The sequence below is a fragment of the Musca vetustissima genome, unplaced genomic scaffold, assembly GCF_032173495.1.
Source record: "Musca vetustissima isolate MV318-11 ecotype Yass unplaced genomic scaffold, APGP_CSIRO_Mvet_v1 utg23130, whole genome shotgun sequence".
In the NCBI taxonomy this organism is placed as follows: Eukaryota; Metazoa; Arthropoda; class Insecta; order Diptera; family Muscidae; genus Musca; species Musca vetustissima.
The window spans coordinates 16,428-32,620 of NW_026882760.1; the positions used below are offsets into that span (position 1 = coordinate 16,428).

At 34.9% G+C, this 16,193-nt stretch overlaps 3 protein-coding genes across 3 annotated transcripts; 2 read left to right on the plus strand and 1 right to left on the minus strand.

The window, feature by feature from the left end:
- Nucleotides 1–4,403: 4,403 nt before the first annotated feature.
- On the minus strand, nucleotides 4,404–5,060 carry LOC133329429 (larval/pupal cuticle protein H1C-like). Its single transcript, XM_061537904.1, has one exon. The coding sequence runs from the start codon at nucleotides 5,058–5,060 to the stop codon at nucleotides 4,404–4,406; it is 657 nt and encodes a 218-aa protein (XP_061393888.1).
- A 4,105-nt stretch (nucleotides 5,061–9,165) lies between these two features.
- LOC133329428 (cuticle protein LPCP-23-like) lies at nucleotides 9,166–9,795 on the plus strand. Its single transcript, XM_061537903.1, has one exon. It carries the CDS (start codon nucleotides 9,166–9,168, stop codon nucleotides 9,793–9,795), a length of 630 nt encoding a protein of 209 aa, XP_061393887.1.
- A 5,564-nt stretch (nucleotides 9,796–15,359) lies between these two features.
- On the plus strand, nucleotides 15,360–15,860 carry LOC133329427 (cuticle protein 67-like). Its single transcript, XM_061537902.1, has one exon. It carries the CDS (start codon nucleotides 15,360–15,362, stop codon nucleotides 15,858–15,860), a length of 501 nt encoding a protein of 166 aa, XP_061393886.1.
- The last annotated feature ends 333 nt before the right edge of the window (nucleotides 15,861–16,193 follow it).

Consider the following 16,193-nt stretch of genomic DNA (forward strand, 5'->3'; position numbering starts at 1 on the left):
AATCGGTTCAGATTTAGATATAGCTCCCATATATAGTTTCGTTCGATTTAAAGTAAATTGTGCATCAAACTCCCAATATTGGTCCGATTGAAGCTACATTTTTAACAGAGTATTGAATTAAGTCCAGACTGATGTATGCGAAATTTATATATCTACAGGATATTGTAGATATTAACATGTCTTGCATGTACCCATAGTAGTGAAGGGTATCATATAGTCGGCCCCGTCCGACTTTTGAACTTTCCTTACAGGTTTACAATGGAAAAATTAGAAATGCGTGCTTCCATGGTAAAAACATTGCGGATGCGGCATAACTGTGCGAGGTGCATCTTTAACATCAAAAATTCCTGAATGGAATCTACGAAACCAAAATTGCACATAATTGGATGTTACAGTATCGGAACCATAAACAACATTCAAAATTTTAGAAAAACTGTAAAGCGTACTGAATTTTCTTTTTGTTCACTTCCAATTTTAATACCTTGTAACTCACAACTGAGTCCACTAAACAAAAAACAGAAAAATATTTTTTTTTACTGCGAAATTTCACCCTTCCAATGAGCATAAATCTGAAATTGTTTGATCGATACTTTACGAGAAATCTTTATGTACAGCCATCTGCCAAAAAAAATAATGGATTTCTTTTAAGTATAACTCACCACACCCGAGTAGATACATTACTATAGTTGGTATCAATTTAAAGGCCAGCAATTTCTGTTGGATATACTATCAATTTCCTTCAGTAGTAACTATATACGCCATAGAATGTAAGTTATGCAATGTCTCATACAAATTCTGGGACCACTTGATCCGCTAAATATTGACCAATCTTTAAGCATTTATTACAAATATAACAAAATGGACAGATATGAGCAGTACAATTGTCCTATCCCTTACAAATGCACTGTTCTGGAAATCACTGTCCACAACAACTTGCAAAAGTATGATTCACACATTCATGTCATAGGCTGATATAGATAGATTTCGTAATATATTTGAATGACCTACAAACTCCTAACCTGTTCGTGTTAAGTTCGCAAATTATTTGCTCTTGAAATTATGATCCCACACAAATTCACTAATTCACAGCATATCACCTGAAAATTCATAGCTGACCTAGCAATGGGTCAAGTGTATGTCAATATCAAAAACAATAAAATGATCAAAACAAGTTCCTAAATCTGAATCCAAGTCCAACAAATCAATTAACAATTATTGAAACCGTTACCATCTAACCATTCATCCCACCAGTCATGTGAATGAGAGTACACACCCAAAATCAGATCTACGTACGTTACGGTAAATATAACAATTGTCAATTTAATTTTCTCAATCGATTACGCTGTGTCACTCGTGTCTATAACACCGTCAAACAAAAGGTTTTGTAACCTTGATGGAGTGGGGGAGTTTTTTTTTTTTTTTTTGTGATAGTGACAGCAAGATCAATACCTTGGCTTTTGTTTGGCACAACAATATCAAACAATACCAACAACAACAACCAAAAGAGTAGAAAATAAAGAAATAGGCGATTAAAAGAAATCACCAGAAAAATGTTTTTTGTGTGTCGAATTTGAAGAGCAGTTATTGTTTGATCGAAGTAAAAACTAATCATTATCAACTAATTTGATCTGCTTCCATTGTATTTTGCTACAGCCTAGGGAATGGCTATACAACAGAGTGAATTGATTTTTCTACTTATTGAATGGTAATTAATAAAAAATAGTTTCAATTATTTGTTTTATTTGTGCTAGGAGAAATACAAATAATACAATATTAAAAAATGGAACAGTTATGTTTGCATTGTTACAGGTGCATCGTTGGATTTATTTCTCTGCGAATTGCAATACTGGCCGCACAGTGGTTGAAATTAATTGATAAATTGATTGAGAAATATTTTTTAGTGAAACGATTACAGACACTTTCGTCCCTCAGAGTAAAAAAAACAAAAACAGTAAAGGAAGGTAATGGAATTCATTGCCCATATTTCTGCGAGTGAAAAAACCAGTAAGGAAAGTAGTAAAGTCGACTGGGCCGACTATATGATACCCTTCACCACTTTGGGTATATTTAACATATGTATCCGAAAAGACGTTGCCTTTTTGAAGGAATTTTGACATGAAATTGAACGAACTTAAATATGTGATTTTTATGACTTTCTGGAACCTATGCTAAATTTCATTTGATTTGGGCAAGTTTCGAGTCGTTTGCCCACAGTGGGACAGATTTGTGTAAATCGATTTAAAGCAAACTTGACACACGCTATTCGGTATGCTGCACTGTTTAAAATCTAATTTCAATACATAAGTCGAAATTATATATGGAAGCTACGATATATCTATATCTGAACTGATTTGAAGCAAACTTGCCATCTTTAATGCACAATTTATTTAAAATCGGACGAAAATATATATAGGAGGTGTACACATTATTCTGGACTTAATTTAGTACGCTATACCAAAATTCGTGCAAATCAAATGATTTTCAGGGACTTTGGTGCCCCATATACCTTAAATCGGACAAAACTATATAGGGAAACTATATCTAAATCTGAACCGATTTTCACGAAACTTGACATACGTCATTCTAGACTCAATTCAGTATCCTATGCCAAAATTTCGTGCAAATCGAGAGATATATAGAAACTTTGGTGCCCCATATACCTTAAATCGGACGAAAATATATATGGGAGCTATATTTAAATCTGATCCGATTTTCTTCAGTTTCAATAGGGATCGTCCTTGAGCCAAATCAGTACCTTGTGCCAAATTTCATCACAGTCGTATAAATCACAATCGAATGGTATAAAAACAGTAAATGAGTGTAATGCTATATATGGCCCATATCTCAGCGAGGGAAGAAACAACACATAAATATATCGATATGTTCGACAGAGCTAAACTTTCTCAAATACCGAATAGTGGGGTTACTGTCAAACAGGGGCCTATATTGATCATTTTTGTTGTGAAATTTGGCACTCAATAAGAATCTAAAATATATAAAATACTAGCGGGCCCGGCAAACGTTGTCTTGCCTTAGCAATATTGTCAAGAAATAATATTCGGTAATTTAGATTAGTTTCAATTTTTGTTTATACTTGCGTAAACAATTTTTCTGAGTAAGAAATATCCATAACAATTTTTGGTATAGATCCATAAACATTTTTGGTATATTTCTTCCAATATACCAATCTCGATCATTACATCGGAAACTAAAGCACACATTTTAATATAATTCTTTGCAGTATAGAATTTCTATTTTCGGTTGGGTTGGGTTTAAACACATCGTAATACCATGACATTCACATAAAGTAACATTTAGTTCTGAGTATGCACTATTTGATGTTTATACAGAGTCTTGTTGCTATAGAAAATAAATTTATTTATAATTGATATTTTACGATTTTTTTTCTTGAGTTGCTTTGTGTTTTCCCTTTTAAAATGTCCGTGGATATAATTTTTGTAATAATTGAATTCATGAAAAAACATTTAAATATAGTCATATAATTTAGACTTCATAAGCCGGAATTGTCATTTAAGATTCGGATTTAATTCTTTCTCAATATGATTATATGACTTCCACATAATGGTAGCCCAATGCTAAGTAGGCTTTTTATCCCTTTCATCATAAGGTAAAGTGTATATTAAATTTGTCATTCCCTTTGCTACACTGGAAGCCCCAGATTGTATATGTATATATTATTGATCAGAATAAAAATTGATGTCAAAATTACGATAGTGATCGCAATATTTAAGATAGAGATTTGATTGCAGGTTTGGTAATGAAAATTGGATATATCGGGGGATGTTGGGCACGGATTTCAACCGAATATTCTGTAATTCGGTATTTAGGGTTTTCGATGTATGGCGAAACTACTAACTAAAAATTATTAATACTAACTAAAAATTATTAATATTTCGGGGTAGCCCCTCATATAACGGTACCCCCAATATTCGGCATTTTATCTGTAATTTGGTATTTTGAGTTTCCATTGTATAGCTAACAAAAAGGGCGATATCGGCCGACTTTTTATGATAGCCCCATATTAGGTACTCCCTATTAGTCCGTATTTTGGGGTGTTTGTTAAATTCAGCTATATTTTAGTATTTAGAATTCTCATATGGTAGCAAATCTTTCTACCAAAATTATGAAATTTGGTGCACCATTTTTCGAAAATCGGACGGAAATAAATATCCTGTGCCAAATTTGTTTACAAGTTTACATGGAGAGATAGAGGGATTTGAATTAATCGACTCAGAAGGAACCATATCAGTATGATGAATATTTTAAAAAACATCAATTATAATATTTAATTAATCGTAAGTTACAAATGTTTTATTATTTTTCTAAAATTAAAACAATTTCAACAATCAACAAAATTAAACGACAATATTTTGTAGACAGATTTAGAATCCCCAGTGAGTACCGAAACCATCGAAACTCATGTGAGAGACCATTTCAGCGGGTGAATAGTGGACAGTCTGGCTGGTACCGTAGCTGCTAACGCCGGGAGCATTGTGAGTGTAGGTGGTGGCCGATGGTCCATGGTTGTATGTGGTGGTAGCGGCTGGAGCAGCATAAGTTACAGTTTTGGCTACAGCGGGAGCAGCATGGGCATAGACGGCAGGAGCGGCATGAGTGTACACAGCTGGAGCAGCATGAGCATATACAACTGGAGCGGCATGAGAGTAAACGGTTTTGGTAACAGCAGCTGGAACGGTATGAGCATATACAGCAGGAGCTTCATGAGAGTAAATTGTCTTTGTTACAGCTGGAGCAGCATACGAAACAGTTTTGGCAACGGTGGGAGTGTAAACATTATTGTTGATACGGGTATCCACTTTGTTGAAACTGGAATAGGGAGTATTCACCGATTTCGAATGATGCGAAACGGTGCCGGCAAAGGAGCGTACAACATTTTCTTGTGTTGATGCAACAGCATCCACCGAAGGATTAACTACTTTGGTAACAACTGGAGCAGTATAAGTGGTGGTTACTGGAGCAACATAACCAGCATTGGCTATGGCCAATAGGGTACAGAAAGCAACGAATTTGAAAGCCATTATTAATCCACAAAAATTGAATTTGTTTGTTGTGTTGATTGTTGTATAATCGTTGATTGACTGATGCCTATACCATGAAACTGTGTAATATTTATATGCGAACATAGAGTGTTGTATGTTGGTCTGTTGAACCTCAATGCCACTGTGTATGTGCTAAGCCGTTTTTCAATTGAATGGTTGAGTAATGTGCGTATCTTAAAATGATGTCTTTAACATAGGATATTGTCATGAACACAACGTGGTTAAAAGTCGAACCCTTCGATATTAAATCAACATTTTGTTATCTTTTTATAATTTTTTTGAAATCACAGCTTTTCTAGCAAATCAATCGAAGTCAATTTGCATGTGAATTTTAACTGATGCCCCAAAAATATGGATTCTTTTTAAATGGGTTTTACAAAAATATGATGCTACATTAAAATATCTCTATGGTCGTGAATATGAAGCTCGTGCTACATCTCAACATGTTGGTTACTCTAGTTTTTGGTGGAGGAGAATGTATTACATCCACCGTATTGTCATAATTTGCATCAATATATATTAATCTAAATTAAAAATCGGTATTTTTTACACAGCCATTTTTTCTATAAAAATTAGTCTCAAGAAGTAAATATTTGTGTGTACTAAATACTTGTTTTCTAAAAACAAAACCAATCCATGCGTCTTAGAAATATTCCAATAGTCTTAGAAATATTTTTATAAAAAAATCAGAGCTGCAAAAATTAGCCTCATATTTGATATGGAATTGTTTCCATACAAAAAATAATATTTCAAAAGTAGGAACTTGTTTTATAGCAATCCCCAGTCTTTAAAGACGATGCATTTTTCTTATAGCTTCCTATTAATTTCCAGGGATGATGGACCTATACAGCCGATAGCTAGACTATATTAAGGTCTACGAAGTTTAGACCACACAGGATTCATCATTTGACTTATATAATGAGTATTTTGTATCAAAGGGTTGATTTTGTGTTGGGAGGATACGGAAGATTTTGCCATCTTTGGAATTAAGTGAACCTACCCCATTCTCGATTTTAAATTTTCAAGATTTCCAATGGACTGTTATATTGTGCTAATCAGAGAAGTACGTGAGCGGAGCAGTATAGTCGGACGGGGCCGACCAAATGATACCCTACACAACTTCCACGAAAATCTAACTTTCTGTGGTCATATATTCTGAGCTTGAAAAATATTTCGCAATATTATTATCTGATCATCACCGAAAATTATAGGTGTTGTCCTTGACCATACCTGGATCCTCATGGAAAATTTCAAAGCGATCTGCGCTTTATTTCCGCCCTCCAGTGTGTTAATGGGTTACTAAATAATATCTGAGTACGTAAGCACCTGGAAATGTAACTCCCACGTTCGAGAACATACGACAATATAATTGGTATCAGTTTTAAGGTAAAGCACTTCATTTGGATATACTATCAACTTCTCGGGTCTATGTCCTTCAGGAGTAAATGTATACGCCATAGAATACAAATTTTGTCATTTTTCACACAAAAGTTAGGGTCCATTGACCCGCTTTGACCCCATTTGACCCGCTAAATATTGACCGATCATTATCAGAACAGGCATGCTCATTCTTTGGCCCGATCGCTTACTCCAAGTCATTTCACGATGTTCGGGCCATTATTTGCGGCCTCCGAAGCGACCAGAAAAAACGACAAAAATTTATTATTTGATCCATTTCATCCCCTAAATATTAACCGAACTTTACCAAAAACAATAGGGGCCTTCATTGGGTAGAACCCATCCTACATGCAAAGTTTCGTGAAGATTGGTCCATAACTGTGGCCTGTATCGTGTTTACAAATTATAATGGACGACACATATGTCTAGATCGACTCAGCTAGTCGAGATATGATGATCGGTATACTCAAAGGTGGGTCATTCGACTCATATAATGAGTATTTTGTATCAAAGGGTTGATCTTGTGTTGGGAGGATCCGGAAGATTTGACCATATTTGGATGTAAGTGAACCTACCCCATTCTCGATTTTAAATTATCAAGATGTTCAATGGGCTGTTATATTGTGCTAATCAGGGACGTACGCAGAGGGGGCCCTGGGGGGCCGGGTAACCCGAAATTAAATTTTTACACAGTAAATTTATGTTTGCAAAAGCGTTTTTTTTTTTAATTTTGATGTGTGCTAAGTTTTGGGAAAAACGATTCAGAGTTAGATATAGCTCCCACATATTTTCGTCCGATTTTAGGAAATGGTGTTTGTTCGATTGACACGAAATGTTGCACAACGTAACAAATTGAGATTAGAATGACGTTATTGCGTTTTGTTGAAATTGGTGCAGATGCAGACATAGCTTCCATATATATATATTTCCATATATATTAAAGTTTTAACAGTGCGGCATACTGAATAGCCTGTAACTAGTTTGCTATAATTCGATTTCTATAAATTTGTCCCATTGTATGCAAATGACTCTAAATTTAAATGAAAAGTTCCTTCGAGGGTACTTGCCATGAAATTATTAGCATAAATATGTACAATATACTCCAAGTGGTGAAGGGTATCATATAGTCGGTCTAGTCCGATTTTACTACTTTCCTTACTGGTTTTAATTTTTGGCCACTTGGTAGAGTATTTAATAATATTAGGCTGTGAACAGTTTGGTTTATCCAAATTACACTGTGCTACAAAATAACAAATTTTTTTTTTCAGGGGTTCTAATGTACCAATTCTATTTAGTTGGAGTCCCTGGATCACGAAAATACCTTTGGTTTTTCTGGGTCACTTCGAAAATTAATTTTATAACGGTAAATATAGAGAAAAACGTGGTTTCATGGATTTTCCATTTGAAACTTGAATAACTTATTTGCTTTATAACGGATTTATATTATTCTTTTTTTCTTTCGAAGAGTACAATTTTTCCTTTCAAACAAGATATATATTTGGTACATCGGTTGAGTATTGGCTGAGTTACAGCGGTTGAAATGTGAAAAAATACGCATAAAATGACAAAATTTATTTTTCTTCGGACTGTACGATGAAATTATGATATCAAGCCATATAAGTTTTATTATATTACGGGGAAGAAAATTAAGTTAGCTTTCGAAAATGATAAAAATCAAAAAAATCGGTTAAAAAATGGATGACTTATACGCATTTTTGTATTGAATCATGCAATTCTCTAAAGGAAATATGGGTCTGTATCGTTTCCTGTTACAAACCGTTATGATTGTGAACCATATTTCCTTTAGAGAATATGCATAGAATCAATAAAAAAATGTTTATAAGTCATCCATTTTTTAACCGATTTTTTTGATTTTTATCATTTTCGAAAGCTAATTTAATTTTCTTCCCCGTAATATAATAAAATTTCTATGGCTTGATATCATAATTTCATAGTACAGTCCGAAGAAAAATAAATTTTGTCATTTTATGCGTATTTTTTCACATTTCAACCGCTGTAACTCAGCCAATCCTCAACCGATTTACCAAATATATTTGTTTAAAGGAAAAATTGTACTCTTCGAAATAAAAAAAGAATAATATAAATCCGTTATAAAGTAAATAAGTTATTCAAGTTTCAAATGGAAAATCCATGAAACCACGTTTTTCTCTATATTTACCGTTATAAAATTAATTTTCGAAGTGACCCAGAAAAATGAAAGGTATTTTCGTGGTCCAGGGACTCCAACTAAACAGAATTGGTACATTAGAACCCCTGAAAAATGTTCGTGTCGCACAGTGTTATTGGAGAGATACTGGAAGGAATTGGACTGATATACCCTATCATTGATCTCGATTTAAGACAATATTTCGATGAGGCATATTTGCGTCGTATCAAGGTGTATACAACTTCATTAACTGTGTAAATTTATAAACATATTTAATCTACGTTACAGGTCATGATGTTTGAATGTGAGTCGTAATAGCAATTCCTCCACATTACCAGACATAATAAAATGTATCAACCCAAATACGATTTTGGGTGTGTATGTGTATCAAATGCAAAATGTGTTATATAAATACCACACAATTTCATATCATTTGTATCAGTCAACAATCGACGATTACAATACAAACATCATTAACTGAACTTAACGAAATAGTTTTCTGTGTGATTAAAAAATACAATGGCTTTCAAATTTGTAACATTCTGCACACTTTTGGCTTTGGCCAATGCTGGTTATGCTCCTCTCGTAACTAAAGTAGTTAATCCTTCGGTTGATGCTGTTGCTTCAACTCAAGAAAATGTTGTACGCTCCTTTGCCGGCACCGTTTCGCATCATTCCAAATCGGTGAATACTCCCTATTCGAGTTTCAACAAAGTGGACACCCGTATCAACAATAATGTTTACACCCCCGCTGTCGCCAAGACAGTTTCCTATGCTGCCCCTGCTGTAACAAAAACAGTTTACTCTCATGAAGCTCCTGCTGTATATGCCCATTCTGCTCCAGCTGCCGTTACTAAAACCGTTTACTCCCATCCTGCTCCAGCTGTATATGCTCATGCTGCTCCAGCTGTATATGCTCAAGCTGCCCCAGCTGTCTACGCTCATGCTGCCCCAGCTGTAGCTAAAACTGTAACTTATGCTGCTCCTGCAGGTACCACCACTTACAATCATGGACCTTCGGCCACCACCTACACTCACAATGCTCCCGGTGTAAGCAGCTATGGTACCAGCCAAACTGTCCACTATTCACCCGCTGAAATGGTCTCTCACATGAGCTTTGATGGTTTCGGTACTCATTGGGGATTCTAAACAATTTATAAATAGTAGAACTTGTTATTGATTGTTGAGATTATACTGTTAATTTTTATTGGTCTAATAAATAATATAAAAATTATAACAATATTGTAATTGGGTTTTAATATTCCATTTATAAATATATATATATATATTTGGTATGAAAACAGTATAAGCAGTTTAATATTCCATTTACAAAAAAATTGATTGGAGGTCGTTTATCACCTGAATCCCCCAAATGTCAAACTTTATTTTTGTCTGATTTTCAGGTCGCTCCAGATGCCACAATTATGGCCAAAACCTCGCGAATTTTTACATGGAGAAGGGTATTGGGCCAAAGAATAAGCATGCCTGTTTTGATAGAGATCGGTCAATATTTAGCGGGTCAAATGGACCCTGACTTCTGTGTGAAAAATTACCAACTTTGTATTCTATTGCTTATATATTTACCCCTGAAGGATATGTGACCCAATAATTTGATAGTACATCCAAGAGGAGTGGTTGACTTTTAAATTGATACCAATTATATTGTCGTACGTACTCAGATGTGGGAGTTAACCTTAAATATTTTCAGGTGCTTACGTACTGAGATTTTATTTAGTAACCCATTACCACACTAGAGGGCGGAAATATAACAGTGATCGCTTTGAAGTGTTCCGTGATGTTTCAGTTATGGTCAAGGACAACGCCTATAATTTTGATGATCAGATACTAATTTTGGGATGAAGTGGACCGATAACTTATCTTTTTTTCGAGTCGATCAAACATCACAACACAATTCACGGTGAAGGGAATCTTAACAAATAATTAGAAGGGCTGTACTGAATATAAGTAATATTCGGAATATATCGAGCCATATTCGCCAAGAAAACGTAACCCTCAATTTTAAATTTTACAGGAGAAGGTTTTGTTTTAATAAATTCAGATTTAATAAAGCTATTATTTTGAAATATAGAACTATAGTTTTGTTACAAACTAGTTTTGTTTTAAACTATAATTCCTTATTTCAAAATAATAGCTTTATTAAATCTGAATTTATTAAAACAAAACCTTCTCCTGTAAAATTTCAAATTGAGGGTTACGTTTTTTTTTTTGGCGAATATGGCTCGATATGTCAGTTTAAAGAATAGCTGCTGTTGACTGTTGTTGTCGGACAAGAGTGTGCAAATATCACGAATTATTGGTCAGGCTTGGAATAAACTTCAGCAGAAAGTTTGAGTTCTGTGACAGTTGTGTAGGGTATCGTATGGTCGTCCCCGCCCGACTGTACTGCTCCGCTCACTCGTTGTACAATGGAAACATTAGAAATGCGTGCTGTCAATAAATATTTACATAAAAAAGGTTTATCGGCATAAGAAATTCTTAATGATATGGTGAATGTGTTAGGTGAAAGTGCTCCTTCATATGCAGCAGTAAAAACTTAGGTTGCTAAATTTAAACGTGGACGTCCAAAAACAGCAACGACAACATAAATTGTAGCCAAAGTGCATGATATGCTAATAAATGATCGACGAATAAAAGTGCGTGAAATTTTTAATATCATGGGCTTCTCAAATGATCGAGTCCATTTATTTTTGCATGAAGACCTACAGATGAAAAAGCTTTCTGCAAGATGGGTGCCGTGAACATTTCTCAAGCTTGTTTGAATAGTTTTATGCCAAATAAAATGGATTTTAAGCGCCGTTTCATAACTGTTCAGCTCCCTGTGAGTTTTACTTGTTTCCAAATCTAACAAAAATCTTTACTGGCAAGCGTTTTACCTCAAATGAAGATGCAATTACAGTTGTAAAACAATATTTTGAAGACAATTGCTAGAAAAGCGTTGAACTAAGTGTATTGAAGTTTTAGGAGATAATAATGCAAAATTAAAATATTAAAATATAATATTAAAATATATTTAAAAACTATCTATTCTCTTTCATTGATAGGCTAATAAGTTTCCGAACCGTCCTCGTGGAGATAATTCGGTTGATACACGTGTCTAAAATAATTTTATTTGAGATCTAAATTTCTCAAAAAAATCAAAATTTGGAAGGTTCCGATAAATGGGAGCTAATGGCGGTGCATATAAAACATAGTTGTGTCATTTAAAAATAACCATAATTATACCCTACACAACTATGTTGTCAGGGTATTATAGCTTTGTGCAGCCCCAAAAGTTTGTAACGCCGCGAAATATTGGTCCTAGACCCACCTTTAAATATACCGATCATATCTCCGTCTGTCCATTATAATTTGTAAACACGATACAGGCCACAGTTATGGACCAACCTTCACGAAATTCTGCATGTAGAATGGGTTCTGGCCAATGAAGACCCCTATTGTTTTTGGAAAAGATCGGCTAATATTTAGGGGATGAAATGGACCAAATACTAATTTTTTTCGGTTTTTCTTGTGAAATTTCGCATGGAGAAGGGGGACGGGCCAAAGAATAAGCATGCCTGTTTTGATAAAGATCGGTCAATATTTAGCGGGTCAAATGGACCCTGACTTTTGTGTGAAAAAAGACAAAATTTGTATTCTATAGCGTATATATTTACCTTTGAAGGACAAAGACCCGAGAAGTTGATATTATATCCAAGAGGAGTGGTTGACCTTTAAATGAATACCAATTATATTGTTGTATGTGCTCGGATTTGAGAGTTACACCTAAATATTTACAGGTATCTCCGTATTCGTATATTATTTAGTAACCCATTATCACTCTAGAGAGCGCTGATCGCTTTGAAATGTTCCATGAGATTCCAGTTATGGTCAAGGACAACGCCTATAATTTTCGGAGATGATCAGATAATAATTTTGGAATGAAGTGGACCGAAAACTTAATTTTTTGTGTTATTTTCGAGTCCATCTATAGACCACAAAAGGAAGCCGAACAACACAACCCACGGTGAAGGGAATCCGGACAATAGCTGTACTGAATACTCGTAATATTCGGAAAATATGTCAGTGTGAGGAAGATGAGCTGTTTACCTCTAATCGGGCAAGAGGCTGCAGAAAATTTCAGTTCCGTGGTAGTTGTGTAGGGTATCGTATGGTCGGCCCGGTCCGACTATACTGCTCCGCTCACTGGTTACCATTACAAATTTGCATTATTATACCCTTCACCACACTGTGGTACAGGGTATTATGTCTTAATGCATATGTTTGTAACAGGCAAAAGAAAACGAGATAGACACATGGTTCCTTTTGAGAATATGCATAGAATCACTTTCTAAGTCGATTTATGCATGTCCGTCTGTCTGTCTGTCCATGTTAAATTGTAAACAAAGTACAGGTCGCAGTTAATGATCCGAATTAGATGAAATTTGGCATAGGTCATCCTATTGAAATTGGGAAAAATCGGTTCAGATTTAGATATAGCTCCCATATATATATATTTAACCGATTTAATGTAAACGGTCCCTATATAACTTTCGATTTGCACGAAATTTGGTACAGCCTAATCATTTAGGTCTAGAATGATGTTCGATTCCATGTAAATTGTGCCCAAAGTCCCTATATATCTTTCGATTTGCACGAAATTTGGCATAACGTACTGAATTAAGCCTAGAGTGATGTCTGCCAAGTTTCGAGAAAACCGGTCCTGATTTAGATATAGCTCTCATATATAGTTTCGTCCGATTTCATGTAAATGGTGCCCCAAAGTCCCTACATATCTTTCGATTAGCACGAAATTTGGTACAGCCTAATCATTTAGGTCTGGAATGATGTGTGCCAAGTTTCGAGAAAATCGATCCAGATTTAGATATAGCTCCCATATATAGTTTCGTCCGATTTCATGTAAATGGTGCCCCAAAGTCCCTATATATCTTTCGATTTGCAATTTGGCATAACGCACTAAATTAAGTCTAGAATGATATGTGCAAAGTTTCGTGAAAATCGGTTCAGATTTAGATATAGCTCCCATATATAGCTTCGCCCGATTTTAAGTAAATAGTCCACTAAAGTCCCTGATATATCTCCCATATATATCTTCGTCCGATTTAAGGTAAATAGTCCACTAAAGTCCTTGGAAATCTTTTGACTTGCACGAAATTTGGCACAGCGTAATGAATAAGGTCTAGAATGATGTTTGCCAAGTTTCGTGAAAATCGGTGCAGATTTAGATATAGCTCCCATATATATATCTTCGCCCGATTTAAGGTAAGTAGTCCACTAAAGTCCCTGAAAATCTTTTGATGTACACGAAATTTTTCACAGAGTTATGAATAACATCGAGAATGATATCTGCCAAGTTTCGTAAAAATCGGCTCAGATTTAGATACAGCTCCCATATGTATTTTCATCCGATTTAAGGTAATTGGTGCACCAAAGACCCTATATATCCTTCGATTTGCACGAATTTTGGTATAGGGACTGAATTAAGGCTAGAATGATGTTGCTAAGCTTCGGTTCAGATATAGATTTATAACAAAACGCGTCGTCTGTTAGGATACATATGTAAAATATGCCCAAAGTGGTGAAGGGTATTATATAGTCGGCCCAGTCCGACTTTACTACTTTCCTTACTGTTTTTCTTTGCCAAATGTTTTTTTCAATAAACTTATTTCTATTCATGCGAAAAAGAAGATAACGTAGATGGGTATAAATGTGAATATTTATGATAATAATTTAGACATATTTTGAAGGTGAAATATATATCCAAATGAAAAGAAAAACGAAAACAAATTCTTGCCACACCACCAAAATATCTTCCGACTTGCAAGAATATTTTCATTTACTTATTTTCTTTTGTGTCCCATCCAAAAACAAAAATGATGATGAATATTTATTAGAATGTAAAAGAAAAAGTGAAAAATAACAATCGCGAATGAAAAAGTTTGTACAAAAAGTTTTCAAACTACTGCCAAAATATAAAGTGAAATGTTGTTTATTTTCCCTACGAAGAACAAAAACGTATAGTATAACTTAATAAAAAAATCTTTTTTTTCTTGTCTTGACTTCCTGTCATTGATAATAATAAGTACTGGGTGGTCTTGTTATTGTTTTTCACTGAGCTCATATTTTTATTTTGGCAAATTGATATTAATTTCACTCTTGAGCTACATTAAAAGTCATTTAGATTTTGGTTTTCTTTATTGTTGTTTTCCATTCAATTATTGTCATTTTTTTTGCTGAGTTGTGCGACTGGTACATAAAGAGGCGATGACAAGATTCCTTTTTTACAAAAGTGTGTTACTGTATACCAGCAGCGAATGGGTGGCTGTGAACTGAGGGTGGTGGTTTGGCTAAAGGCCAAAAAGCCCTCGAATCCATAAAAGCCTATGTTACCACAACCACAAAACCGGTTGACCCAATGTGTGCGGACCGAAAAAATGGTGGTAATGTGTGTATACATGGCTACGAGATTATAACAAAAAATCGCAAATTATTTACAATGCTTGGAAATTGGCAATGACCCTGAATCTGTGCAGTTTATAATTGGCAAAATCAATCACAATTAAATTAATGGTATCTACCTAAGATAATGCGTTGTCACCAAAATAAAAGAATGATATAAATACTCCCACAGTAGGTAAAATCATTATCACTTAACTGTTAACCTACAACATTTCAACAAACAGACAAAATCAAAAATGGCATTCAAATTTGTAGCATTCTTTGCCCTCTTGGCTGTGGCCAATGCTGGTTATGTTGCTCCAGTTACCACTTATGCTGCTGCTCCTGTTCTCACCAAAGTGGTTAATCCTTCAGTGGATGCTGTTGCCTCTACCCAACAAAATGTTGTTCGTTCTTTTGCCGGCACCGTCTCGCATTATTCCAAATCGGTGAACACTCCCTATTCGAGTGTCAACAAAGTGGATACACGCATCAATAATAATGTCTACACTCCTGCTGTTGCCAAAACCGTTTCTTATGCTGCTCCAGCTGTACACACTTATACCGCTGCTGCTCCTGCTTTCCACACCTATGCCGCTGCTGCTCCTGCTTTCCACACCTACGCTGCTGCCCCAGCTGTCTATGCTCATGGTGTTCCAGCTGCTGCTCCAGTTGTTAAACATGCCATCACCTATTCTCCAGCTGAAACTGTAGCCCATGTTAACTTTGATGCTTTCGGTGCTCATTGGGGATATTAGAAAAAATATTTGTGAATTTGTTTTTTTTATAATCGAATTGTTGAAAATATATATTTTGCTCTTGATTCTTTGAACATTTATATTTTTTCGGAAAATTGTGAGAAATATTAAAATTTAAAAAAATGTAAATTGGTTTCCTTCATATTAAATTTTGAAAGAAAAAAATCTCGAATTAGAAGAAGTCTACTAATATATGTCGAGATTTTTTTTTACTATGACAAATACTAAGGTGTTTACTGTTTACTGTGACCAAATCGCCATTCACTCTTACTGGCGAGCTACCAGTAAGTATGATCTCATTGACACCATATTCGATTTGGTAAAACTATTATG